Source organism: Salarias fasciatus, chromosome 8 (assembly GCF_902148845.1).
Source record: "Salarias fasciatus chromosome 8, fSalaFa1.1, whole genome shotgun sequence".
Lineage (NCBI taxonomy): Eukaryota > Metazoa > Chordata > Actinopteri > Blenniiformes > Blenniidae > Salarias > Salarias fasciatus.
This window is the reverse complement of record NC_043752.1, coordinates 2,164,208-2,191,856: the sequence shown is the minus strand read 5'-3', so window position 1 is coordinate 2,191,856 and position 27,649 is coordinate 2,164,208. Positions and strand designations below refer to the sequence as shown.

The window sequence follows — 27,649 nt, the reverse complement described above, 5'->3', positions numbered from 1 at the left end:
GTAGCTGGAAAACCGGGCGTGGAAGGAGACAAAGACGCGAGTGAGGGAACATGGAGAGAGACAGACAGAGGCCCTGTTTGATCATGGTCACGGCCACAGCCCCCCCTCAACCCCCCCTCAAACCCCCCCACCCACCAGGAGCAGTTGACTAATCACTGCTAATGTATTCGCTGCTTACTACGAGCAGTCTGTCAACTGGGAAACCTTCCCTGCCCCAGAGTCCGCTCACGCTGGCACATAAAGGCTGCGGCGAGCAGATCCACGCCGCTTACATACCGAGCGATGAAGGGAGGAGGGGGGGATGTGTTTGAGTACGGGCTGGGGAGGGGGCGGTGTGTGAAAATGTCTGGAAATCCGATGAAACGCGTCTTGAAACACAGGGATTCAAACTGATGTAATAAATGTAATCCAGACAAAATAAAATGTAATGTTCTGGTTATAGACGCTTCCCAAATGATATCCTTCACCAAATGTCCAACATTGAACAGAATTCTGTTCAGAAATAATGCAGGGGAGATGACTGTTCAGTGCGTTTTGCTCTCCTCTGTCGATGGAGCTTCAATCACTGTGGGTAGATAAAAATAATTCAGGTAGGAGATAGCCTGGAACAGGAGGGCTGTCCCTTCCTTCCCACCCTGCTTATATATGATTCAGCCCGGCCAGTTTCCTGTAATCTTCTGGTATTGATAGCTTTGCATCTCAGCTGTGATATTAGCTGTAAAAAAGGCAGCACTGTAATCCCATCTACCTTCATCTTCTCCATTACTGCGGCCGTCCTCCAGGGATCCCGTGACCTTGAAGCCCACGTCGGTGTAATCCACATGAAGCGAACCACACCAATAGCTGCGCTCCAGATGTGCGCGGCGCCTCGAGGCAGCACGTTACTAAACATAGCCATGAATTGATACGATCATTATCAGTCATCTAAATGCGTCAGCGTTGAGTTCAAATCCCGGCAGGTTATGTTGACTCGCTGTTAAAAGGTCGGAAGACATAAAGCCTGAACTCTATTAACTTCACCAAGTAAAAATGGGAAATGTGTTTCGGGTGTCTGTTTGCATGACGTTGGTGCTTTTCGAAACGGCTTCCATGGTGGAACTTCTGAACGGCTGGCCTGCACTGGCGACGGTTTGTGTTGTGTACCGGGCAGAACCCGCTGGAGTTGTTGAAGATAAAGATATTTATAATTCCTCTGATCTGAACAGGGAAGTGTGACAGTGTTGCAGAGCTTTGGAATAGTTCTCTGGAGGTTTGAGGAAGATCTCACGTTCGTCCTTAATGCAACGGGACACGTGCTGATGTGCAGACAAATGAAGACGGAACATTATTGGTAACCGCCACGACACAGGAAAATCAGTTTTATTGACTAATTGTAGCACCTCAGTAATGATTTGCGCATGGAAAGTAGCAGCATCCATTTCATCAGGGCTTGCTTCGGGCCTAGCGTGCGCCGTGATAAGCTCATTATTGGTTGCCGCTGTGTGTTTTTACTGAAGCTCCGCAGTGTGTCATCTCCAGTCGATTCAAAGGGGTTTTTTTTTTTTCCCTCCCCTCCCTCAGAAGGTGTCTATCTTCCTTACTTTCTTGGAGGGAGTTGCAGTCAATCTAATGAGGATCCTGACAGCGCTCTGCCTCTTTCGTCCACGAGCGACTGGAGAGGGGAGCCCGGGCTTCAGATTGCCTGTCTGTCCGTCCGAGCGCGAGGCCACAGGCTTCAGACGAGCCGTCCGTCTTCAGGGAGCCGCTGTGGCGGCCGGGACTGTCTAATGGCTGTCAGTCAGGACGTAGTGCAGCTACCTGCCCGTCTGGTTCGACCTGCCTTGCAGGTAAAGCGTGAGAAAAAAAAAAAAAAAGCGTGCCTCTGCCACTAGCTGTTTATTTAAACCTGCTGCTGCTTTCGCTGTCGTTAATCTGCGAGCCTCATACATCCAGTTCCGCCTCGCCAGTGGTCACTCTTTTCCCCACCAGCAGGGTGAGTAATGAACAAACCTGCAGCTGAGAGCGGTGGTGTTAGAAGCAGCTCCATCCCACCGACGAGGGTTTGTTATGGGTGGAGAGAAACCAGACAACCCCGGGATGACATGAGGTCATTCAGGAGTTATGTGTGTGCGAGTGTTCCGTTCAAAATGTGTCTCCTGAAATCAGCTGTGTGTGTGGTTTTCGATCATCTGATCATCACGCAGACTCTCCCAGTTGTTTTCGCTGCTTCCTTTCAGTGCTTGAAGCCTCTGTAAACAGGATCGAGATGTAGATACACACACTGCCTTTGTTGTGAGAAGTCTCTCTCCGTCTCTCTCTCACACACACACACACACACATGCAGGTGAAGGGCGTATCTCATTGCGTCACGGGAGCTGCGGTGGTGATGGGTGGTGCGGAAGGAGCTCTCGTCAGTGTGGAAAGCTTCTGCTCGACAGTTTGAAAGGAGTTTTTTTTTTATTATTATTTTTGGTGAGGAACCGAGCCGGCCGTGCGGCTGAAGGGGATTTTTGGAGTTTATGTAAAGAAGGCGCCTCGACCGAAATGTTGAGCTGCTGAGGAATGTGACTGTAATGCGCAGCTCCGGGCTCCGGGGGAACTCAGGTAGGCAGGGTGTTTGATTTCGCCTGCCGGAGCGCAGGTGCTGTGTGTGCTGTGTATCCTGTGTCCGGGTCTGCCGTTCTCCGCTCCGCCTCATGCAAAGCGACTGCAGCGGATCCGCCGCGCGCTCAGGGACTTGCAGTTGGAGCATTTTGTTGACATGAAATGCTGCTTTTTAAAGGCGGTTTTATTTCTTTCTGTGTTTTTTTTTTTGGCGGTGGATTCAGCTGCCTGCTGCTCTGTTTCTGCCCACCACTGACACACATTCTCTCTCTCTCTCTCCTTCCTCCTCCTCTTCCTCCACCCACCCCTCCGCCTCTGCAGGGGAGTCAAGCCAGGAGCTGGGCCCCCCTCCGTCGGTGGATGAGGCAGCCAACACATTGATGACGCGCCTGGGTTTCCTTCTGGGAGACAAAGTGAGTGAGGGGCCAGCCGGTGCCCAGTACAGCATGGAGGAACCCGAGGCGAGACAGGTAATGGTCTCGCTAATGAACTCCACATTTTTACCCGCCGCAACCGATTCTGCTTGAAGGATGCGACTGCGTGTCTCATTTTTTGCCTGGATTTTTTCAAAAGCTCTTTTCAAAAGAAGTCCACACCTAAAAAAAAAAGAAAAAGAAAAAAGGGAATGAACTTTTGTACTTTCTCAAGGAGATTCAGTCTCATAGACAAAAACCACCAGACTTTTTTCTGACACGACCCAACGCACACAGTCAGTTCAGCAACGTCTGCAGCAAAACACACCGCAAATTTCCGTTCCCACTGTTGATGCAGCTTATCCAAATCTAATTGTCTCGTTGTTTCTGTGATTTTGACACATTTCTGTTGCCAGGGATTGTGCTTGTGAACTTGAACAAACAAACGCAGCCGTCGGATTCGATCTGTCTTGACATTTATCCACGAAATATTCTTGTTTACATTTGCTTCTGACAGATCTTTGGAAGTCAGGATAGCCAGATCAAAAGACTCCTCAGCAAATTGCCCTCAGACACCGCAGCGCTTTGAATTCAGGATTTTTCAGAGCCTCTTCAGCCGGCGTCAAATATGTACCCTTCTAATTAGGTTTTTATATCACAAATACTCTTAATTTTTGCTCAAACTTTGCTGCCTGAAAGCGAGCGTCTCCAGTTGACACTCAGGACGTCGGGCTTTCATGTTCCCCTCCCGCAGCGTGGCAGCGCTACCTGGGAATTTGGCACTTGTGCTCCAAACAGCCCCTGGCACAACGTGCCGGCTCCGAGCTTTGCCACGGATGCTCCGGTTTCCTCTGTGTAAACCTGATTTGACAGGTATGAATTTTCCAAACTGTACAAGAACAATATTTGAGGTGGAGAGACGGAGAAGCAGAATATGGCAGTTTGTTTAGCGGAGTGGAAACGGCCTAACCCAGCGGTGTCAAAACACCACATACAGTTCAGTTTTACAGGTCAATCCAGTAAAACGGTGCCATAAATAATCTTTAAATTTAAACTTCAAAGTATTTTTTTGTTGTGGCACAGAATACGTGATAAAAATGTCTCTGTTTTTGAAAAAACGTTTCATAATTGTGACCGAAAATGACTTGCCTCAGTGTTGGTTTTGGTCTCAAGGTTATATTTATTAGTAAGAAAATATAGAAGAGCTTTAACATTGTGGGCAGGTTTTGGCCCACGGACCTCATGTTTGACACCCGTGGGCCGACCTGTTGCTGGAGCAGGCCTGTGCTGCTCCGAAGCCGTGCGGAGAAGCGATTAGACTGATGGACTGCCGCTTCATGGCGGCGCTGCGGCAGCAGTGGGGGTGTTTGAATTGAGAGAGGTTTATTCAAGCGGCTCTTTTTAGAGACGTGACTCATGCTAGCACCCCGCTGCATCATGCACACAGCACAAACTTTATTATTTTAGATATCTGCCCCAAATACCAGTCTCTGGATTGCAAGTTCGTTTGATTCATTAAGCAGCAGAAGCGACAATAACTGCCTGGAGACGTCGTCTATCTGCAGATATGAAGAGAGTGGGTTTTTGTTGTAATTTTTCTAATTTGCCCGGGATTTATTAGCTCGCAGTGGACTTCAGTAGATATGATTATGGAGGTTTGACACAAATCTGACACTCCCTTTGAGACAGAATCCTCATCCCAGTTTTTTTTGCAGACGGCTGCAGATGAGAATATGTTGAATCAGTTCCTGTGCGCAGAGGAAACACAGGCATGGAGAGAGCGTGAAAACCGTGCTGTCTCTAGGCTCTAATCATATTTATGGATCTTCATTGCCACATTTAATTTGATGCCATAAATAATCAGAGATTTTTTTTAATCCAAGAATTGACCTCTATGAGTTTTAGTGCAGTGTCTTTGAGGTGTGTGAGCAGCCACCGCCATTGTTGTTGTATGAGGTGCATCATTATGTGTTTGAATAGGTGAAAAGTCAAAGAGAGAAGCAGTTTTTCCTTCCTGTAGTTGCTCCATCCCTACAGGCGAGCTGGTTGGGTGTGTTTGAAGTTCATTGACTGGTTCAAATCCTGGTTATATGGGTTCCTTTTGTCGTTTCAGGTTCTTGTCTGTCCTGTTCGGGACAATTGGCCTGAAAGTGACTCAGTCTCTGCTTCTTACTTTAATGAAGGGCTTTGTTGCAAAAGGTTATTACAACTTTTAAAAAAAATGAAAGAACCACTCAGTGAGCCCTGAGATGTCGTAAAGCTAATAAAATAACAGCTTGACTTACCAGGGAAACAAAAACAGGACTAGAGGAGTCTCCAAAACAGCCTGGAACAACAAACTGAATGAAATTCAGAGGACAAAAAAATGCAGACAGGAAACTCTGGGTGTCAGCCTCACTTCATTGCTGCTTGAACACATGATTAATTTAGCCTTCCGCTCACGTAACATGCACGTGTTTGGCTTGTAAGAGGAACCTTTAAGGCACACTGAACACAGAAACCCTCCGAGCTCGGAATCGAACCGGCGGACACCGCGCTGCTGAATCTGCCCGCCGCTGCAGCAAGGAGTGGCGAAGTCAGCATACAGTCAGATGTTGATTTAATTTTAACGAGGCGAAGAAGAGGGTGTTGTAAGCAGCAACATTATCCTTTGAGTCTCTTTATGTTTGTAAGTCACTAACCTTTTTATACGCTGTAATTAAAAAAGAAGGCGGTTATCGGCCCGCGTTTAAAAGAGGAAGTGGTGATGGCGAGGCGCGGCCCGGCTCCGGCTCATGTGTTTGTAAAACCTTTATCTATCATCCCTAATGAGACGTGGTGAAATTCCTCCAGTCGCTGCAGCAGAGGCCTCGCCAGCCGGAGAACAAGGTGACCTTAACTTGCAGAGAGTGCAGTTAATTGCCTTTCATACTCTCTCGCTCTCGCTCGCCCCAATAGATGCAACGCTCCAAGATCAATCCAGCCCTCGCCTGACATCGGAGGTCAGACCTTCCCGAGGCGGGGTTCATTAACCCCGCAGACAGAGGCGCTGCGGCGTCGCCGTGAGTCCACACGCTTCCAGGATTCATCCCTGTGTTTATCTCAGTGACGGTCGAATTCCCGTGAACTCGACACTGCGGCGCTCCAGCTGACGGAGGCGGCAGAGGGAAGCCGGAGTCGTTATTCCCCGTTTCCCCGCGATCAGCCGCACACCCACAAAAACACGCCGCAGGAAGGTCGGAGGTCAGGACCGGCCTGAACTCTGTGTGTGGATCTCAGAGTCGTCCGTTCAGAGCAGAGAATTCAATCGAGTGTGACGATTTGTTGCTTTTCTCATTTGTTTGGACTTGTGGATTCAATAGAGACAAAGCAATTAGGCAGGTTGAAGGACAGACCTCGATTCTGAAAATTCGCTGTCACGATTCCACGATAACGTCCAGCTGCATTTGTTCCTGTCAAATTGATTCCTAGGAGCAATTTAGAGTCGTCAATCAGCCTCAAATTGACGTGTTTCAGAATGTGAGCGGAAGCCGCTGGCAAATCCGTGCAAGCGCAGGAAGAACATGCAATCTCTACATAGTTTCTGAACTAGAAGGATGACAATACTGTAAGGACAGACTGCTAACTGCTGCGCAGCCCTGCAGACATAAGATATAATTAAAGCATTGTTTTTTTTTCTAACTACACAGATATCGCACACATCAAGCAGAACGCCTAATTTTATGGTCTTTCAACCACATTCTGATATTTTGTTTTAAAGCTGCTGTCAGCTGATGCTGATAATGTACCGACAAAGCTGCGCATCCGCCTCATTAATGGAACTGAGGTAAAGAAAATGGCAGCTTTTTTTTTTTTAAAATCATTGCAGGAGGTTTTTTTTTTTTTTTAACTAATAAAGTAATACTCTACTCGAATATGTGTGGATTTTATCCAGCAGGTTTTGTCTCCTGATCACACTTACTGGTTCGAAGTGATCTTAATCACCAATTCATTCCTTCATTGCAGTTAATGAACACCAACTCTGTTAAAAAAAACCACTTTGCACAGTATCCAAGTAAATTAAAACAGAATTCCATAAATATGAAAGAATAACTGTTTTAAATTACATTGAAGATGTTGCCTTCATAGTCCTCCTTTTCATCATTCGTTAGTTCATTCCGCTGTCCCTGTGAAAACTGCAGTTTGATTTTATGGCGGCCATTAATGGAGAAATAAAACTGAATTTACATGGAGCTGAAATTGAGAGAGAACATGGAACCAAATGTTTAGGGATGATGGTTGAAGCCACACAGACTATATCAAGTTGGAGCACATCTCTATTTTTCACTTATTTATAGACATATGTCTTACTAATGTTTATAAAACTAATATAGATTCAATAAGAGAGAAAAGTTATGAGATTCTTACGTAATGCTGGTTTAAAAACATCTGAAATTACATACAGAATATAGTTTTAGCTGAATTCTCTTTAAAGATTTCTTCAATAAACGTATTTAAGATTTCCATAAATAGCCTCCCTTCATGCAGCTTGCTCTCATTCAGCCATGTTTCTTTATTCCCCGCCGTGCACACACGCTGTTGGAGGCTCAGCCGGAGGGAGCAGTCGGGGATCAGCGTCTCGTCCAAGGACACTTGGACACGGAGACGAGTGGAGCCGAGGCTCAGACCACTCACCCTGCCATTAATCCGCTCCATCTCCAGAGCCCAGCCTCGGGAGATCCTCGGCAGATAATCGACAGATTAATCAATAATGAAAATAATCATTAGCAGCAGTGCCTCTCCTCCTCACTCTGTGTGTGTGTGTGTGAGTGTGTGTGTCTTTTGGCGGATTCAGTTTGAGTTAAACGTGTTGCTTCGATCTTCCTCTTGCAAATTAAACTTGACTAAATCTGTCCTGGAGCGCCGCTTCCTCTTCGTATTCACCACAATGTGGAGCTCGGCTCATCGGCAGTTCAGGAAGAACCTCGTGTGTGTGTGTGTGTGTCTGTGTACGTGTGTGTGTTTTGCATGGCTGTACCTCTGTGGGTGTCGGGATGAGATGCAGTGGATGTTTTTTTGTTTTCGGCCCCTGTCGTGGCGTCGTCTCCTGAGCTGCACAGCCACAGAACAGGGTCAGCGCAGGGCAGAGAAAACATCATCAGCTTGTATTCGATTTCACTCCCACCTTGTTTTTCTAGTCAGAGCAGCTGAAGGGGAGCGCTGGATTTGTGGGTGAGGCTCTGGTTCTGCAGCCTGGCCTTATTGCTTTCTTACTTTGTCTTCATCTGAGGAGCGTCAGCATTAAAGCAACGCTGCAGGGGGAACGTCTGTAAACATGCACGCTGAAAGCTGCAGGAATTGCGTCTCCTCAAAAGTGACAGGCTGTTCCCAACATTAGTCCGAAGAGAAACACTGCAGCAGATAACATTTCACGTCTTTCTGCAGATTCGGGCAGCTCAGAGCTCCGAGTGTTGCATTTCTGATCTCAGCAATATTCAGTGTGAGAATATTAGCCTGGTTTAAAAAACAAAAAGAAATGGCTTGATGTTGAAATTGCTCGTGTTTGTTGAGGCTTTGTGAACAGATATTGATTATATGAAGACTTTTTCATGACGTACTCAAGACAAAGGGAAACATCTGGAGTTATTGTTCTGCTTTCATTTTACTGGTCCACCACAAGATCAGACTGTTCGGCCATTAAACTAGAACTAGTTTGGCATCCATGTTCTAACAGTAGTCTTTTTTTTCAGTCAGTCAGAGTTCTGATTTTTGTTGAAAGGTGTTTTTACATCAGTGTGTGAATGGGTGGATGTGCCAAAGCACTTTGAGACGCTGAAGCAGTGAAGAAGCTCCAGCAACATCAGCATGACACCTGCCCCACGTCACCATGGAAACATGACAGCATCCGAAGCAAAGTGGGGAAAGTCGAACAACCTCTTGTTTCCTGTCGATGCTTCCTGAAAATTCCTGCTGTCAGACTCTTTGAGCCAAACTGTCGTTGATTCTCACTTCTCTCTCAGACTCGTCAGTGGTGCAGTAAATTATGTTTTAAAGTCATTGCAGGTGTTTTAATTACCCTTGGTGGGTGTGTGTGTGTGTGTGTGTGTGTGTGTGAGAAAGTGCTGTATAATTTCTTAAAGCTGTGTTGCCTCTACTAATTGGTGAGCGGCTCTCTAATATATGTTTTTGAAAACGCTTGAAATGATTAGTTATGTTGACATGTTTATGTTTGTGTGTGTGTGCGTGTGTGTGTGTGTGTGAGATACTATCCTGAGGACGAATGGCTTCAAGTTGTGTGTGGGGGGGGCGAGCTTCTGAAAACTGCAATATTAAGATGACATTTTCCTCAGCATGACTCAGATATTATCAGCTCAAACTTTCTGCTTTAGCATTCATCACCCAAACAAAGCTTGAAAAAAAAAATATCCGTGTGTGTGTGTGTGTGTGCCGCAGGGCCAGAACCAGAGGATCAGCCCCTGCTCCACCCTGACCAGCAGCACCGCCTCCCCCCCTGCGGGCAGCCCCTGCTCCACCCTCCCCCCCGCCATGCCCGGCCAGGCGGGCAGCAAGGACTGTGCCTACGGGTCGGTGACCAGCCCCACCTCCACGCTGGAGAGCCGGGACAGCGGCATCATCGGTGAGACCTGCGTCCGTTCAGACACCAGCTGCAGTCTGTGGTTCTGATAGGATCCGCACGGCGTAACACACATCAGAATATCAACAAAATCACCAATACAGTCCAGAACTGATGTGAATTTTCCAGTTTCTGTCCTTTAAATATCCGCTGATCTGGATGCCAGGGCTTTAATCTCCTCACATGCGATCCGGTTCAGGAGTGCTTCGGAAATAAGTTTGAAAAAAATTAAGATCATTTCCCCCGAAAACTGTTAAAGTATCTCGTCGAAAATGTCACGAGATGTTTCTCAATCAATTATTGACACAAAAAGCCTGAATAATTTAGCTTCATGTCTCTTTTTTGAAGGAAACGTGCTCAAAGTGCTTCAATTAAAAAGAAAGAGACAAACCAAACCCAGTGTTTCCTGAGCTTATTAGTTGTTTCCTATGACAAGATTTTATTGTTGAAGAAGGAAATGATTGTGCTCAGATTCATTTAAATTAAGCAGTTGATGACTCTCACCTGGAGGGGAAAAAAAACACACAATAGAAAAACAGGCTCCCTGAATGTTAGTGGTGAATCAAAGCGAGCAGGGTAGAGCGATGAGTCGTCCTCCAGCTGCTCGGCGTTCGGCTTCCAGCTGACCTGCGGCGCTCATGGTTCCCCGTCAGAACCGGTCCGTACTCCCACTGCAGGATAATTCTGCCGCGGCGTCACGTTGACATCAGCGCCGGCGTTCGTGCTTCGTTTGAACGAAGCCGAGGAGTTCTGAGGATGTGGCCGCCGTTGCTTCCTGGCAGCCCCGCCGAGCACCTGCGGCTCGGCGAGGAAAGCATGACATCCACACACCGTCGATCCGTGAATCAACGTGAAAGCACACGGTGTGGGCGGGCGGCAGGGGGGGCAGAGAAAACTCAGACAAAGCCAGTAATGGAGGGAACAAAAATGGACTCTGAATGTGTCACCGTTTGTGTTGCAGCCACTCTGACCAGCTATTCTGAGAACATGGAGCGAGGCGGCAAGTACGGCGAGGGGTCGCGGGGGAACCTGAAGCTGTGGCAGTCCCAGAAATCAGGCATGGACTCCTTCCTGTACAGGGTGGACGAAAACATGACCGCCTCCACCTACAGCCTCAACAAAATCCCCGAGCGCAGCCTGGAGAGCATGTCCTCCCACTCCGCCCACTCCATCCCCCTGTACCTCATGCCCCGCCCCAACTCTGTGGCCGGTGAGTTCCTTCCTCCACCCCACCCCCCCCACCCCCCCCTTTCCTCAGGGTTCAAATTTATTTTCAGAATTTGATCGGACTGACTCCCTCTTCGCTCCCCTTCTCTTCCCTTGCCTGTTTTTCTTCCCCTCCTAACACGCCTGTTGTCATGGCTCCTGTGTTCTTCAGTGTTCTTTCTACACACACACACACACACACACACACAGATAACAGCACACTAGCGTTGACAGAGTACACGGACATTCGTATGGACGGACGACAAAGTTGGGTTTGAATTGCAACTCGAAAGCTACGAGGTCCAGCAGAGCCTGGACTGAGAGTCATGACACAAAACATCTCCTGAGCGCCTGCAGAAGTAATATTTACTACAGCTGTGGCGCGCAGAGGCAGCCGTTTTTCCAAAAATGTTTTAAAAAGTTGTGTTTTAAGCGGCTCCGTTGTCGTGGAAACGGACATCCAGAGCACTTTGAAAGTTCAGCGTTTTCACCTGAAAACATTGTGGTGCGAAATGACCCTGAATGAGCTGCTAGTGAAACTCACTCCATTAACACTAAACTCATCCTGATCCAGAGGAATATATTCAAAAGTAGACGCTTTATAATGTTTATTATTTTTACCAAACGTGAAGTTTTAATACAGTCATGCCTATTTTTCTATTTTATTTCTTTCCAAATTGCATCCTGCTTAAATGTCACATTCAAACACTGATATAGTGACATTTATTTGCATTTACAATGTGATCATTTAGATTCTTTCTAATTTACTGCTTTTTTTTAAAGCACATTAAGGAAGTGACTGGTTATCTTGGTGGTTCGGTGAAACCTTTGAGGCCTCTGAAGGAAATAAAGGAAACTATCGTGCGGCTGGAAGGAAGCCACACTATGAGAGTAAAGTAAGAGTAAATAAATCAGGGAAGATTGTCGGTTTGGTAACGGGGAGGCCGTCCTAATGGGCCTGATTGTGTTATTGTTCTCATCATCATCTGTTTTAGACGACGGGCTCTATTATGCAATTCTCCCACTCCTACTGGGGAAAAAAAAGGTGTGTGTGTGTGTGTGTCCATGTTTGACTAAGCCCTGTAATGTGGCTGACAGAGCCTGTCACTGCAGCCATGACCCTCTCTTCATGCCGGTCATGTTGTGCTATTTGACGCCGCCGTCTGGCGGCGCGCCGGGCGTACACATCCATCCCGGATCTCGTCTCCGCCCCTCCGCTCACAGATCTTCTGAAGAGAGCCCGAGCGGGCTCAAAAGACGCGCTATAAGCCGCAGATGATGCAATAAATAAAGCAGCAGCGCGAGAGAGAAGGCGAGGAGCAGAGAACGGGCGGCGGGATTCAGAGACACGGAGAGGCGTGAGGTGTTTGTGTTTGTCAGGAACAGGAATTCCATATTGAGGAGAGGGAGATGATGTGGAAGAGGAGTGAAAGAGAGTTTCATAATCTCCCGTCCTCACTCCGTCTCTCCTCCACAAAGAATTATTAGACGATGCAGGGACGGGAGGCGCAGCGCCGGCTGAGGATTGGCTGGGCTCACACAGCAGTGGAACATCAAAGCCCCGGGCATTAACCGTTTCTATCCCCCCGAGTGACACACAGACTCACTTTGAAGTGTGGAGGGAGAGAGAGAGAGAGCGAGAGAGAGAGAGCGAGTGGAATCAGAAGGCGACTGGGGAGGAAGAGGGTGAGGAAGAGGAGGAGGAGGAGGAAGGGGAGGGCTCTGCTCTGTTACCTAATGAAGTGCGTTGGTCGAGCTGGAGATGGAGACAGGAGGAACCGGCAGCTCGTGGATTGCTTTCCTCCTCCTTCATACGGCTCTTGTCAGTGAAACAGAGGAGTCACAAAAAAAAAGAAGAAGTTGAGATGTTTTTTTTTCCCTCTTCTTAAAAAAAAAAATACAGATTGGAAACAAATCTTGAACAAAGTGGTGCCGGTGGACATACTGGATGAGACACAATTTATTGTCTTGATTAGCTGATGGTCATATGTTAATTTTATGTTAATTTGAACACAGGATCTGTTATATAATGCATCTTGAGTGTATTCAGAAGACTCTGTAATACAGCCTGTAATTCCTTTAGACAGGCTCCGGCCTCGTTTATGTGACATGTTCAAGTGAAAACGTAAAACCTTTTGCTGCGTTTCCAGCGTCCGTTTACGGGACAACAGAGCTCAGAGCTGCTGAAAACTTTCTGAAAATATATCAGCAACCATCAGCATCCAAAGGACTGATTTCAACTTGAAATTCTGTTGTGTCAGTGGGGTTTAGTTATGATTAGCAAAGCGGTGTTTTCCTGGAGGAATCTGAAGTCCTGCGTTATACATCATGTTTTAATACGGTTTGAAGAATATGAGCAGCTGTGAAAAATTCTATAAGGAAATGAATATTAGAAATCAGTAATACTTCAGCTCAAAGCGTCTCAACGGTTTATTTACACCAGTCAAGCAGTCTGATTTATTGGTTGTTAGGATCCATGAAAGTAATAATTCGAGTCATATTTCATAACGATACAATTCAGGATTCGTCCATAAAACACTGTTTTGACTTTAAAACCTCAAGAATTAACACATTATAGTCCTTCGTGAACGACCCTATGAGGGGTCAAACACCTGAACTCAGCTGTTGAGAAGCTGAAATAAATTTTTTTAATTTTAATGAAGACTCAAACCTTTTTTCTGGCGGTGTTGGGCGGAGTCATGTGCAAACATCACAGCACATCAACCTGTGTTTGTCATTATCTGCAAATATTTGTAAGGATTTTTATTTGGCAAAAGTAAATAGTAAATTTAAGTTCAGTAAAGCAAGTAAAAAGTCTAAAGAGGAATAAAAAATCCAGTTAGTTAAACAATTTTTTTGTTTTATTGAAAATTCATATTTGAAAAATACCTTAAAAAAAATCTCCCTTGCTTTACTTTTTTAACCAGAGGCTATAATTGTCCTTTTTTTTCCCAGTTGTTTTGTAGAAAAGACTCACAAAACAGATGTTTGTTTTTTTTTTTCCTCTCTCTTTCAGTGGTTGTTGAGCCCAAACTGTCAGCTGAATATAGAAAACCACTCAGGCATCCTGAGATTAGAGAAACACAGAGGGAATGATTCAGTTTCTCAATCCTGACTCATATAAACTGAAGTAAAATCGATTTTAGTTTTATAGCAGAAGTGGGAGGAGAGTGTTTTCTGATGTAACGCAGTGTTTACCTGAGTGAAATGATCAGATTGATGCTCTGCATGTATTTCATATCTTTTCATTAATATAGATATGCCCTCCTCTGGTGTACACATATGTCACCCACAATAAAAATGTAAGATACTGACAAAATATGTCACAGAAAATAGAATAAAAACAGAAAAGGGCTGTATTTGGAGCCTCTTACGGTCTGGTTTTGGACCACTGGCCTTATGTTTCCCACCGTGATCTATGAAAAATAAAACTATTCCGCCTGGGAAACGGTTCCCATTCACGATGTTCCAGTGAGAACACACTTGATCTCAAAATAAACCCGGCAAAAAGTGCTGAAGTGCTTCTAATGATGTGTTGGAACGAGGAGTTTTTAAAAGTCTGGCGGCCGCTTTGGGACGTAACCTTTTCTGAAGATCTATAGGCTCCGCCTTACGTAACAGCCCGGGGACGGAGAAATCCCCGCTCGCACTGAGACTAGGGGGGTTTAGGAGACGAGCTGAGCGGAGCTCAACTCACTCTGAGGTCTCTGAATTAACTGCATTAAGCTAACGGCTCACTAGAGATAACATTTTTCAATTTGGAGGATGGACAATCGTCATTGATTTCCTTTTCTTCTCCTTTTTTTTTTTTAAATTCCTGCTCCCATCTCAGTCTTCTTAAACCCTGAGATATGGTTTAAATGCCACTCTCCATTATTTATTGCGTATCGTTGCGTCTCCGGGGGTTGTGAGGCGTGCAGAGCGCCGGACTCCGGACCGCCGCTCCTCGCCGCCGCGCGACCGAGCGTCCTGCGGGCAGGAAGTCTCTGCGGCGGCCCGAAGCTCTTTCCCCTCACTTTCTTTCAACCTCCCCCTCTCTCCGATATTGTTCCTCTTCCCGATTTATTTCCCTTCCGCTGCGAGCGTCGTCCTCGGCGCTCTGGCACAGGAAGTGTGAATGTGATCCCAGCAGCCTGCTGCATTGCAGATACAGCGATGAGCTCCGAGATTCGGAGTTCTCACATTGGAACGCAGTGGAGGAAATAGCTCGGCCAGCCCCGTCGCCCTGAGTCACTCTTCCTCGGTTTAGCGGCAGATTAATGTCTCTGCTTTCAGCCCGGCTGGACGGCCGGCACCCCCGTTCCCACCAGGGCCGGACCGCCGGCATTCTCAGCTGCCATTTCCCTCCATTTTGGGGAAGCCATGTGGCTCGGGGTTTGGGTCCGTGGCTGTGGTGACTCAGGCGCGCACACACACACACACACGCTCAGCACTTGAATGAGCTTAGCGTTGAAGCGGGAGCAGAATGAGGATCAGCGCTGAGGTGCTGCTGAGTTCTACATGCCGGACTGAGAGGATTACCGGGCCTCAGTTTTTTTAGAGAAACACTGAGGATTCCTCCCAGCAGAAGCATGGATTTCCGGTCGCAGCGCTCTCTCCACCTCCTTGACTTTGATTCGGGATCCCAGAAAGTCAAACCGTGTCAGGTATAATCAGAGGTGGGGAATAAGGAAGAGCAGATTCTTCTTCTGTGTGCCTAACAGGACAGGATATCTCTGTCATTTCTGCCACAAGGGTTAATAACAATTGTGAAGGATGATTTTGAATTTCTTGAATTTCAACCCACATGTATGAATTTGACACTCTTAGCATAAGATAAACTTAACTTCAATTCAGGCGCTCAAACCGACCATCTCATGATTACAGGTGAAACAATATGAGACGATATTCATTTGTAGAAATTGCATTTAGGGGCACAAATATGCGAACGGGGGCCGGATGTGGGACACACACTGGCTAGTGTGTGTGTGTGTGTTTTTCTTGTTTCCTTGCTCTATGATAATCACTGTGAATTATTGAATTATTATTGTGTGCTCCTCAGAAACACGTGGTTATTTTTCCCTTTGCGAGCGTCTTTTTAGATATATTTGTTTTTGTTTTTGTTTTTTTTCCCTTCAGATAAAGTATTTCAGACAGTGTGTCTGAGACTCTGGCCCCAGTCATTGTCTGACTTCTTGCATTTCTCGAAGCAGTGAAACTACCTCAGGGGATGAAAGTGTTTTCATAACTGATAAAAAAGAAAGAAGAATGAAGAAAGTGTCATAAAAGTTTAATATTGTTTGAATAAAACAGATTTCACAGGTAATGTGATCTGTGTTTCCAGACTCCTGAATTTATTATCCCTCTGTGATCTTCCTTTCTGTGCAGGCTGGCGTTGTAGAGGCTTGCACTCTCTCCTTACAGCAAGAATATGAATTAAAGCGAGCTTTAAAGTTTACTGTGGCTCTAAAACAGCCGGTCGGTGTGACAGTGAGGCGGCGTGTGTCGGTGTTTGGCCTGGACTGTACTGTGCCTTCACCCGCCGAAGGCACCGCTGACCCCTGGCCTGTTAAGTCTCTTAATCCTTTGAGGGTTTTATTGTCGGGTAGACAGTTCTGGGTTTTTCGCGGGGTTCAGGTGTCCGCCGCTCGCTCGCACCGGCGGCGGCGTCTAATCTCATTTAACATTCAGCGCTTCCCGGCGCCGGCCCCGAAGACACTGTGTGGTGTGAACAATCAGCAGCCGGCGTCAGACGGCGCTCGCTCCATGAATAAGACATTTGTCTGCTGAGCTAATTAATCCTGAGAGGGGCCGGATGGCATCTGCCTCCGTGCCGCGTGACAGACACCGAGAGGAGGGAATTTTAGGACAGAATCCATGGAGGGCTGACTTTCTCTTTCCTGTAGGAGTTAGCTAGGATGATAGCGGGAGCTTGACAGCCGCCTGAGGACGCTGGCATGAACCTTTGCCACCTACTTTTGTGTTGTGCGTATTATGAGGCTGTTTACAGCGTGTCTTGCTGTGTGTGTGTGTGTGTGTGTGTGTGTGTGTGTGTGTACTTGCTGAAACTGTTATTTCTCTCTCTGTCGCCTGCAAACGTTGAACCACAGCGACCAGCTCGGCCCACCTGGAGGACCTGGCCTACCTGGACGAGCAGAGGCACACGCCGCTGCGCACCTCGCTGCGCATGCCCAGACAGAGCACCACCTGCGGGCCGGGTCGCTCCGGGCAGGATCTGAGAGGTGAGCACCAGCACCAGCACGTGCACGAGCACACACACACACACTCCTCTGCAGGGCCGCCTCACTCCTGTTTCCTGAAGCCGCTGTCTGGCGCTCGTCAGGAGCTTCAACCATCGTTCTATCTACAGGTGTTTATATGAGTGCGTTCAGTGGTTTGCACTTCCCGTCTCACACCCGGTTCGAGTCCCGGGTGTATCCTGCTTCCATATAAACTCAGGTGCTTTCAGCTCCAGTTGGATGAAGTAGATGCAGAAGAACGACGGATGTTTAGTGTTTGTCGCATTTACTCACTGCACCACCTCACATGTCAGCTCAGAGCCAGTGAAGTAGAACCATAATAACCTTCAGATTGAAACTTTGGAGTTTTCCTTGGTCGTGGCAGAGAGCTTATGTGATGAACATGTCTATATTTTTATAAAACCAAACAGTTACTGCCAAAAATGAGGACAGTCTCAACATAAAGCCAATTTTGATGAAACCTTCTGTTGCAAAATACAGTAAAATATCATGAAACTTCTCCGATAGCTGTTGCATTCAGCTTGTTTTTACAGACTCACTCTGGCGGCCTGGCCTTGAGGCTAGTTTGATCTTTCATCTTTCGCGGCAGCATCACTGATATCTCTGCTCGGGTCTCACTGCTGTGTCGTGTTCACTACTCTCAAGAAAATCAGTGTTTTCTTTGAAATGTTCACGATTTGCTTTTGATGGTCCTGATTGGAGGCCAGTTTTGGCCCACGAGCCTTCATTTTGACACCGCCGAAGGAAAAGGTTAAACGTGGACATCTGTTGATGCTTCAATCATCTCATCTCTTAAGAGGCCTGTGTGTTGATATAGAAGCATCAGATTCATACAAAAAGCACTTAAGTGCTTGACATAAATATAGGAAGTGCAAAATGAATCGATGGATTCGCATTTACTGTTGAAAACCTGCGGGAACCAAGCACCTCTGAGATGTTCTGAACTTGTCCTACCGCATGTCGAGCGTCACATCATGCAGATTGGAGGAGAACAACAGGACTGTGTTCTGTGTTCTGCCTTTATGCCCACAAAATACACAAAGCAGCTGAGCGTCGCACGGTAAGCTGCGTGACGGGGGAGTTATTTTTAAAATTCAAATGAAAATCGGTGACAGGTAATTTGCAGTTTGCCGCGTCTTTCAGATGCAAATGCCGGCGTGCTCCTCCGAGCTCCGCGGCTGCTGGTGGACTCGAGGTGTTTTCAAATGTTGCGTCCTTGTTTGTGAGACAGAGGAGCGAGGCTGAGGGAGTACACAAAGAGCATTTTGTCAGTGTGTGTCTTCTACTCAGCTCAAAATTTGTCTCTGTGCTTAACATTCACGGCCAGTGTTTGCTTGGCTGCACGGCTGCTGAAGACGAGCGCACAGCAAGCGGCTCTGATCGAGCGAATCTCCTCAGCCTCCTTTACCAAACGGCCAAATGGCCTTATGTCACAGCATTACGCATCTCCTCGCCCTTCTTCCTCTGTCACTTAGCCGGTAATGAGCGCCGTAATGGCAGCCCTCCGCCGTCCCGGCCAATACAAATATGCGTCCCTGTGTGTTTTAAACACCTGTTAAGACCCCACTTAGCTGAGCGCGCGCTCGGCTGGGCCGCGATGTGATTCTGCCGCCCGAGGGCGGCCGGCCACAGACGGATGCAGCGAGGGAGACCGAGACGGACGGGAGACGGCAGGAAGGAGCTCCACCGTCACTGCCAGAGCCACTTGTTTCAGCTCTCCGCTTCTAAGGGCAGCCAAGTGTGTTTACAAGCCAAACGACTGCGTCCCAGCATGCTCTCTGCCTCCTCGGATCAGCGTCAGAGCCTCCCCGAGTGCGCCGCTCCCGCGGTTTCACCGGGAGAGACAGAGAATGAGACAAAGGGAGACAAGACGTGAAGGCAAGCCAAGTGAGGAGTGGACAATGTGGGAACGCAGTCCAAGTCTGTTCACGCAAATTATCCTTGAATTTTAAAGTCACACAGTGAGGCTGTGTTCACAGCGCAATGCGTTGTTTCCTGTGAAAATGCATCGTTTTGGCATTCTGGTTTCAGAAAAGTTCTGCGTTTTCCCTTTGAACTCGTCGTCGTATAAACAGCCTTTTGGTTTAATGGCCTCATTTCTGTACGTGTGAGTTATCCCCTCTTAGTGCTCTTTGTCTTTGAATCATGTCTGCAGATCAAGACAGCAAGTCTCCAGATTGCTCTGAAATTCATCATGAATATTCAGAGCCCTCGCCGGATGAATCATGTTTTCATGACCTCCCCTGACCTTTTGTTGACTGACAAGTCCAAATTAAATCTCGTACGCGGCGATCCAGCAGCCTACCCTGCGTTCTTACGGGGATATTTTGACAGCTGGCTTGTCAGACGAGGACTTTGATGGGTTGTTTTTGCCGGACTTCCAGATGAGTTAGCGGAGTGCTGGTTATGTGCCGGTCAGCTGGTAACCGGCCGGCAGATGCGGCTCTCTCCACGGCCGGTTTTGTGGAAGCGTCGTTTGATGCCAGCCATCGGAGGCCCAAGCTGTGCTGCTGTTTTGAGGAGAGTGAGTCAGACTGTAATGGACCTTCTTGTGCTCCTGCCTGCCTACCTCTAAGATTTTTCCACCCACCTTATCTATCTGCTGCAAACTCTCACATAACTGTACACAACACACACACACACACTTTTCCCCTCATTTATCTTTACTTTCTGTGTCTTTGTCTTCGTCCCTCGTTGTCCTTCCTCCCTCCCTCCGTGGCGTTCTGACTTTGTTCCCGTACACAGAGGCAGGCTTTGTGTCTTTACTGCTGGTGGAAACCTTTTGCCGAGAGAAATATTTTCAACTTTGGAGGGTTTTATTACTCTCATATGCACTTCCTGACTCGGAGTGCTGTAAGTCATCAGTCTGAAGTCTGGCCCGCCGAACAAAGTTCAATTTTTGATGACCTGTATTCTTAAAATGTAGCAAGCAAGCCTGTCTTACTTCATGTTGGCATCATGATCATATTGTGTGAATGGAAATATTTTACCAGTTTGACTCATTCAAGTTGAACCTGAGCTGTTTGTGGCCCCTGAACTAAAATGTGTTCGACACTCCTGATTTAAAGTCTAGTGTGCAAACAGCCCAACACAGAAGACGGCAGCAGCCAGTCACTGATGGCGTCCCGATAACTGAAAGGCTGTTATAAGGCGTGAAGAGAAATGGTTTGATAGTTTGTATTGAGGTCGTCAGTGGCTGTTGGCCCTCAGGCACTTTCACATGAACACATCCATCCTGGACTGACACCGCTGCGCCGCACGTTTACAGGTCGACTATACTTACTGTCAAGAAAGATGGCATTAGGAAACCCAAAAGTAAAAGCAAAAAAAAAGAAAAAAAGAAACCGGTCTTACTGAGCTGTCAACTGTTAATATGAGCTTCTTACATGTAGACACACATTCCCACATACACACACACTCCAGCATTTATTACCATTCATGTCACAGTCAGCTGAGGGTTAATCTGCCAGTGAGGGAACGTTGAACGCATGTGGAAGAGAGACAACATTTGATATTTATGAATCTAAAAGACATTAAGTGGAGGGTTTGAACTGGATGAATCTGATTCCTCGTTCATCCGTCCATTCCAGATTTTCACTGAATTTGAACTGTTGCTCTGAAATAAGGCCTTGGCCGAGCAGCGTGCTCCCGGTCTGCCGGATCGTCGCTGTTATCCGGTTCGCTTTCAGCCTTTTAGTCACTACTTCTCTCCGTCGAAGGAGTCACATTCAATAGGCGCCTTTTCTCCAAGGTCAGCTCCTCCTCGCTCGCCTGGTCCCTATAGTTGTGTTATTTTCGTCCTGCTATGTTCGCTGGTGCCTGAAATGCGCTGATAGCTACACAAAAGCAGGGCTTTTCTTTGTTCTTGTGCCACGCGCTCATAATGAAATTACTTCCTGGCATATAAAATAAAGCTTTAAAGTCAATGAAACCTCATCTAAGGAGGCTTTTGAAGAAAAGATGTATAGCTTTATGGATGAACAGAAGACTAATATTTAGTAATTAGGTTTGACGTTGAAGACCAGACTGTGATGAAAATGTCTGTATCTACAATCTCAACATAAAGCCAAACCAGGACACTGTTGGTTTTGGTTTATATCTGTTATTAATAGAAAGAACATTGGAGATTTGGTTTGAAATGAACTGGAGCTGCAGGTTGTTGCTGATGAACCCTCCGGTGCTGTTGGTGGTAAACACTCAGTGTGAGCGCAGACTGCAGCGCCGGGCGGCGGTTGATAGATCAGATAACTGTGGAGATTTGATGACAATACCCCGACGTGGCTGAAGACAAGCTAACTGACAGCGGCAGGGTTCAGATGGTTATCTGTTGTCTCTATTGACACCCGGGGCTCAGTCTGATCTGACTTTTAAGTAAATAAAGTGGGTCTGCTGTTATAAATAATGACATCCAGCTTCCAACCAAAACCTGGTGTGAGATTCACTCTTTGAGGTTTAACCAGTCATCTCCCAGTCCCAGTCCCAGTCCCAATCCCAGGGTTAGAATCCCTCCGATCTGTCTGTCCGTCCCTATCGCTCGCTGGAGGCTTGAGCGTCTTATATAACATACTGATATAAAGCAGCTGAGTGAGAAGGAAGGCCTCAGCAGTTTTCAGTTTGTGATCACATGCATTAGCTATAGGCACATTCAGGGTTCAGGCAGTGTACGGCACTCAGCTCCAAATGCAAAAGAAATTATATAAGACCTTGTTGTCGTCGTACATATGCTTGCTGCATCTCCACATCCACAGTTTTCAAGAAATGGCAGATTTTTTAAACACTATGTCTGGAAAAACCAGACAGCGGAAAAAAATAAAAGAAACCTCAGACAAACTGTTACAACCACAAACTCCCACATCAGGTGGAATACATCAAGAGCTGCGTTTCAGCTGACCCCAGGTAACCCGCAGCCCGGCACGGCGGAGCGCCATCACCTAAAACGCTCCTCCTCTCTCCTCGTTTCCCCTCTTCCTCGCCTCCCGCTCCAGCTTCACTTTCCTCTTCCTCCTCCCACTTCCCATTCTCTCCTCCTCCTCTTCCTCCTTCGCCAGCCCGTGAGTCATCCTCACCTGGTGAATAATTAAAAGTGTGAGGCTCTCGCTCCGTCTGGCCGTGGAGGAGGAGGGGGGGAGAGGTGGAGTGATACCTTCCCCGGCGTCGCCTGAGGGGGAGCGTTATGGGCAGGATTATGAGCAACTGCCATTCATCCAACCCTCACACCCTCACACACACACACACACACACACTGGCTCTCACTATCCTGGAAAGAAGTCCCTCAGCCTCCGTTCGTTCTCAACATGGCTGCCATGCTTTCCTCGAATACCTGACGCAGCGGCGCCCCGGCGGCTGCTCGACCTGAGCGCGGTGTAATTGTTCCTGTCATCTGGAGGATGGCGCCCGATAGTGCAGGGGTGTGTTAAGTAATTCCACGGGGACGGAAGGAGCTTTACTGGCACGTTTGGCATCGGGTCACCCTCACGATAATTGGATTAGCACCACTTAAAACAGAGTAGCTCCGGGTATTTAGCTCCCTGCTTTACTGACCTATGGTATTGAAAATGTCAGCACACTACTCTGCTTACTTTTTGTCATCAGTTTGATTTTCTTTCCTCAACGTGACACCTGGCTGCGAGAAGATTACATCAGTTGCACAGTCACTTTTTTTTTATTGCTGTCTCTTCCTGTCTGTATGATTATGTGTTTGTTGAGTTGGCACTAAAATAGCCCGACCTGGGAGTATGGCTGAAATTATTACATGCAGCCGCACTGCTTTGTGTTGTGAAACGCTCTCGCTGGTCGTGCAGAGCGCCTTTCCACCCACTCTCGGATACGTGTGTTTTCTGCTGATCGCATAAATCAGAATATTCAGAGCGTAATCATGGCATTCCTTTTCATTCTGAGATTATAATTAGCATTCCTGGGAAAGAGGCGATGCTTGCAGCAGCACTTTGGAGGGCTGTGAAGTACAGGACTACATTAAGAGCAATATCAGCTCGTTATATTATGGAGCAATGCTCTTAATCAGCATACTGGAGTCATTTACAGGAGACATACACCTCCCTCCTCTCCTGCCCCACATCTCTTTACAGTACCATACCTGCGCACGGTGGAGAAATTTCTGCCAGCACACAAAAATTATGCACAGGCACTCTCAGGCACGCCACATGATTTGTCCCGCTCTGACTCACAGCGAGCGTCTCGGTAGTATGCTGCAGAGTGTGAAAGGCACTGCTGCACCGGCAATCAGCTGACCAGCAGCTCCCTCTCACTGTGAGCGGATCAAGACCTGCCTCCAGAAAAGACCCGAGATGGAAATCTGCTGCCAGGATTCGCTCCAAGCCTCTGATCATTAACATTCAGCAGGTTGATCACTGGATCCTCAAACGATGGTGTCCTATGGTATCTTATATGAAAGTGAAATCAGTCCTAACGTGGAAATACGCCCGATGTTGATGTTTTTTTGACGTCTGTGTTCAGCTGCGATCCTTCAGCTTGCCATGCAGACGATGCTACTGTTGCTTGCTCTTGCGTCCTCCCTCATTGACTTGCAGCTTGTCTTTTTGCCGTGACACACTGAACGCCGCTGGTTTCCATTCCTGTCCTCACTATCTGTTCTGCCTTCTCTCATTACTCTCGCTCTCTCTCTCTTCTGCTTGCCCTTTGTCTCAGCTTCTGCAAATAACACCCATGCCTGGCAATCCCAGTCACGTAAGTCCCTTTACCTTTCATTTGTCCCCATGCTGCGCTCTCCACGCGCCGCCGGGCTCGGCTGCAGAGCGCCGTGGATTATTCACGTGCTTCTCACATCTCTAATGTGGCCCGGTTGCCACGCACACTGATATAACATTTAAAGACGCGACGCAGCCGATGGAGGAGAGCGTGTTTTTATTCTCAAAGCTGAAATCAGAAGCCGCGGCGGCAGCAGCCCACATTTTACACGGCGGCTTCAGAAGTTCATACCAGATCCATTTTATCCTCATTAGTCTGTAATGGTCCATATGTTCTGTGGGAAAGATGCCCAACCTCTGGAGGACTTCCGTTTAATGACTCCCTCTAGTGAGTGAAATTAACAGCCGGAGAGTCGCTTTTATGATTTTTAGAATAACATCGCAGCAAAATACAGCTGGAACATGTTTGACATGCCAAATTCAGCTGAAAGCGCTGCTTCACGTCGCTTTCTTCAGCGTACAGACGTGAATACGGCATCTCTACGAACTCCACAGCTCACACTGAGACGCATTGTGTCGAGGCATCAAGCCTTATCCGCTATTGTCAGATGGAAAACATGAATCGTGGCATCAGGAAGTGGTTTCCGCCGCGATGCTCACCACGTTCCTCTCTCCATCAGTGCGTTTCGCCCCGTACCGACCCCACGACATCGCCCTCAAGCCCCTGCTGTTCGAGGTGCCCAGCATCACCATGGACTCCGTCTTCACGGGCCGCGAGTGGCTCTTCCAGGAGATCGACGCCTACCTCAACAACCCCAACACCGGCGCCAACCAGGGCGTGGTGGTGGTAGGCAACATCGGCTTCGGCAAGACGGCCATCATCTCCCGCCTGGTGGCGCTCAGCTGCCACGGCACCCGCATGAGGCAGATTGCCTCGGACAGCCCTCAGGCCTCGCCCAAACGTAAGCATTGATTCATTTATTGATTATTGGAAGAAAGAACCTTTAAAAAGGTGCCCAGGCTACATGAAAATGAGAGATAAAGGGAAAAAAAAGACAGTTTAACCACCTTAAAAGCACAGGAGTGACAGGTAGACTGCAGGAAGCGACGGCCGCCATCTTGGATGGGTCCAGTACAATCGAATCTGAATTTGATCCACAGTGAACCATCAGCTCCAGCACAGTGCAGATCCTGTCTGCAGAAGAGATGACGGCTTCCTCACACAGAATATCGTGACTTATCCTGCAGTCTGTGTCTCTGTTCTCATGTCGTATCGGTTTTTCAGAGCTCGCATGTCACATATTTTCTTGCTTTTGTGAAATGTGACCTTCTCCCACACTCCTGAAGTTTCCTTAAAGACATCCTCCGCTCTGACTCAGCTTTACTTCATTTAACTTGACTCCGGAAAATACCTTACACTGACTGCAAACCCAATAGCTCTGCAACATGGCGAGGCATTTGCATAAAGTACTAAATCTTACAAATGAAATTTGTTGTTGACTCTAATAGTCATCAGAATTTCTCACTTCTGTTGCAGTTCTGATTTATTTTCTAATTTCTTTATAGAAACTAGAAATCTGACACATTTCTCTCCCTGAATTGTTGTTTTAAACTCTGATCTTGTGATTTACGGTGGGAGATTGGTGAGTGCGACGCCTGCCTGAAGCTGTGTTTTTCTGTCCCGTGTCCAGATGGAGAGGGGCTCCCCCTCACCCAGCCTCAGCCCACGCACGGCACCCTGGGAGGAGGCAGCTGTCCCGGGACCCCCGAGATGAGGCGGCGTCAGGAGGAAGCCATGAGGAGGCTGGCATCTCAGGTACCACACACACACACACACACACACACACACACACACACACACACACACACACACACACACACAACCACACACTTATCTGTAGATAAATGCTTGATTGGTGTGTTTTTAACCACCTCTCCTGACATCGCCCGCTTTTACAAATGCAAATGATTTTTATTCCAGCCGTTCATAAGTGTGCTTGTCGTGATTATAATATGAAATTCCAGCGGATTCAGATTTGATTGCTGTCTGTTAAGGGAAGGTAAGAGCGTGAGACCAGACCACTTACGGACATCTCTACCTCTCCATGCCTCAATTCCTCTTTTTTTCTTTTGCACAGCTGTGTAAAATTAACTTTGAAATATGTTGAATATCATGTGAATGAATTTTTCTTTCAATTTTTTTTTTGTGGCATCTCAGAATATTGGAATATCATTGAAAATTCTCTATTGTTATATCAACAATATCTACATAAACAGCACGTCAGCTGAAGATTTTCAAGCATTTTCTACAGTGATGTAATAATTTCAGCCTCATATTAATCTTGCTGTGCTTTACAAAAGTGTGTAGATTAAAATTATCAACCCCAAACATGAAATTGTACAATTAAATCTCTGAGAAACCGGCTTGAAACAGAGCAAAATCACACATTTTACCATTTCCAGTGAAAAAAAGTGTGTTTACATACAGGTGTTATAAGATTTAAAGACTTAAATTTTCAGATTTTTCTGACTTCTAAACTAAAATTTAATATAAAAACATATAATATTGCAGTTTTTATAATAAATGTGAGGACAGTTCACTGTTTAAATTAAACACTTTGAACATTTCAGTTGGATTTTTTTTTAAGGACCTTCATTGTGTACCTTATTAATAAAGCAAGTAAGTATTATTGAATTACCTCGGGGTGTAATTCTAGTTTATGAGGAAACTGTGCATTTGTGGTTTATCTGTGTATTTTCCACACCTGTCACGCTGTAATCGAAATAGCCAGAGATCGTTTTTAATATTTCAATTAGTTTTCTCTGTGTGGAAAATGCCTTTCTCGATTAAAAGTGCAGGCATGTCTTTGGTTCTGTCAGAAATTATACCGTTTCCGGCGATTGAGAGGACATTTTCTCCACCTGCGAGCTCTCGAACGGGGGCTTCAGCCCCAGGTGGCGGAACTCAGAACAGGTGGTCTTCAGATCCGTCCCTGCCGTTATTTTTGATGACATTTCAAGCTTGTTGCAGCCCTGTTTCCTGATGAGGAGTACGATGTAGCGCTATATAATGTGTGAAAGCGGCGCCTCGGCCCCCTCCCCTCCCTGCTGCTTAGCCATCTGCATCCCCGGTCCCAGCCTGATGCATTATGCAGATGTGTTTAAAAAAGAAAAAACAACTTTGCCAGGGAGCCTTATGAAATATTTATACCTGCAGAAAGCCATTTCCCAGCCAAGCTATTAGATCTTGTTAACTCTGTGCATTAATAATTGAGCTCACTCCCTTTTTCACCCCTTTTGTTTTAAAAACCTTTTTATTCCATTGTGGCCAAAAATTAGCCTGCCATTCTGATTAGTCTTTTTGTTCCCTGCCCTCTGATCGGTGCCCCCACCTCTGCAAATCCACACTCTTTCTGATCCCCCTCGCCCCCCTCCCGAGGAACTAAGTCACGCCTGCTGCTGTTGTTGTTTACCTGAAAATTCACAATTTTCCAGGCGGCTACACACGAGCGCGACGATAACTTTTATCCATTCATGTATTTATGCATGCAGCCACTCATCTGAACATGCTTCATGCGTGTAGCTGTGAAATCCGGCACGTCAGCGCCACAGTCATCTCACACATGAGCGTGCAGACGCCCGCTCGGTCTCTCCTGGAAGCCGGAAGTGATGAATTATTAATAGCCGGGAGCGTGCAGTGAAACCAGAAGTATTATGTTTCATTATTCTGTAATCATCCACCATGAAGTCGACTCCAATCCCAAATGACTTGTAGTTGTAGTGGAGTCTGGGAAAGCTGTCTGTGCGCCGAGAGCTCGGGAAAAAAGGCTGGTAAAAGTGTGTCACGCGCGCACACACACACACACACACACACACACACACACACACACACACACACACACACACTGCCTCTGCATTCCAGTTTTCACACCGTGAGGTTGGTCAAGGTGA

At 47.0% G+C, this 27,649-nt stretch overlaps 1 protein-coding gene and 1 long non-coding RNA gene across 13 annotated transcripts in view; one reads left to right on the top strand and one right to left on the bottom strand.

Moving 5' to 3' along the window:
- tanc2b (tetratricopeptide repeat, ankyrin repeat and coiled-coil containing 2b) overlaps positions 1-27,649 on the top strand; it is a 146,290-nt gene that overhangs the window by 100,412 nt on the left and 18,229 nt on the right. For 8 of the 12 annotated variants that reach the window (XM_030098225.1, XM_030098226.1, XM_030098224.1 and 5 more), the window contains 7 exons: positions 2,905-3,053; positions 9,408-9,591; positions 10,550-10,798; positions 16,884-17,015; positions 23,700-23,738; positions 24,379-24,660; positions 25,390-25,514. In XM_030098225.1, the coding sequence (XP_029954085.1) occupies positions 2,905-3,053; positions 9,408-9,591; positions 10,550-10,798; positions 16,884-17,015; positions 23,700-23,738; positions 24,379-24,660; positions 25,390-25,514 (1,160 nt within the window). Of the gene's footprint in view, positions 1-2,451; positions 2,584-2,904; positions 3,054-9,407; positions 9,592-10,549; positions 10,799-16,883; positions 17,016-23,699; positions 23,739-24,378; positions 24,661-25,389; positions 25,515-27,649 lie in introns of those variants that run through there. The other 4 variants (XM_030098227.1, XM_030098236.1, XM_030098228.1 and 1 more) reach the window with 2 other exon arrangements.
- Positions 2,847-23,734, bottom strand: LOC115393312 (uncharacterized). The gene is made up of 3 exons (XR_003931943.1): positions 23,662-23,734; positions 16,185-16,190; positions 2,847-2,862 (listed from the first exon to the last, which is right to left on the bottom strand). It is a non-coding gene; the product is annotated as an uncharacterized LOC115393312 (long non-coding RNA).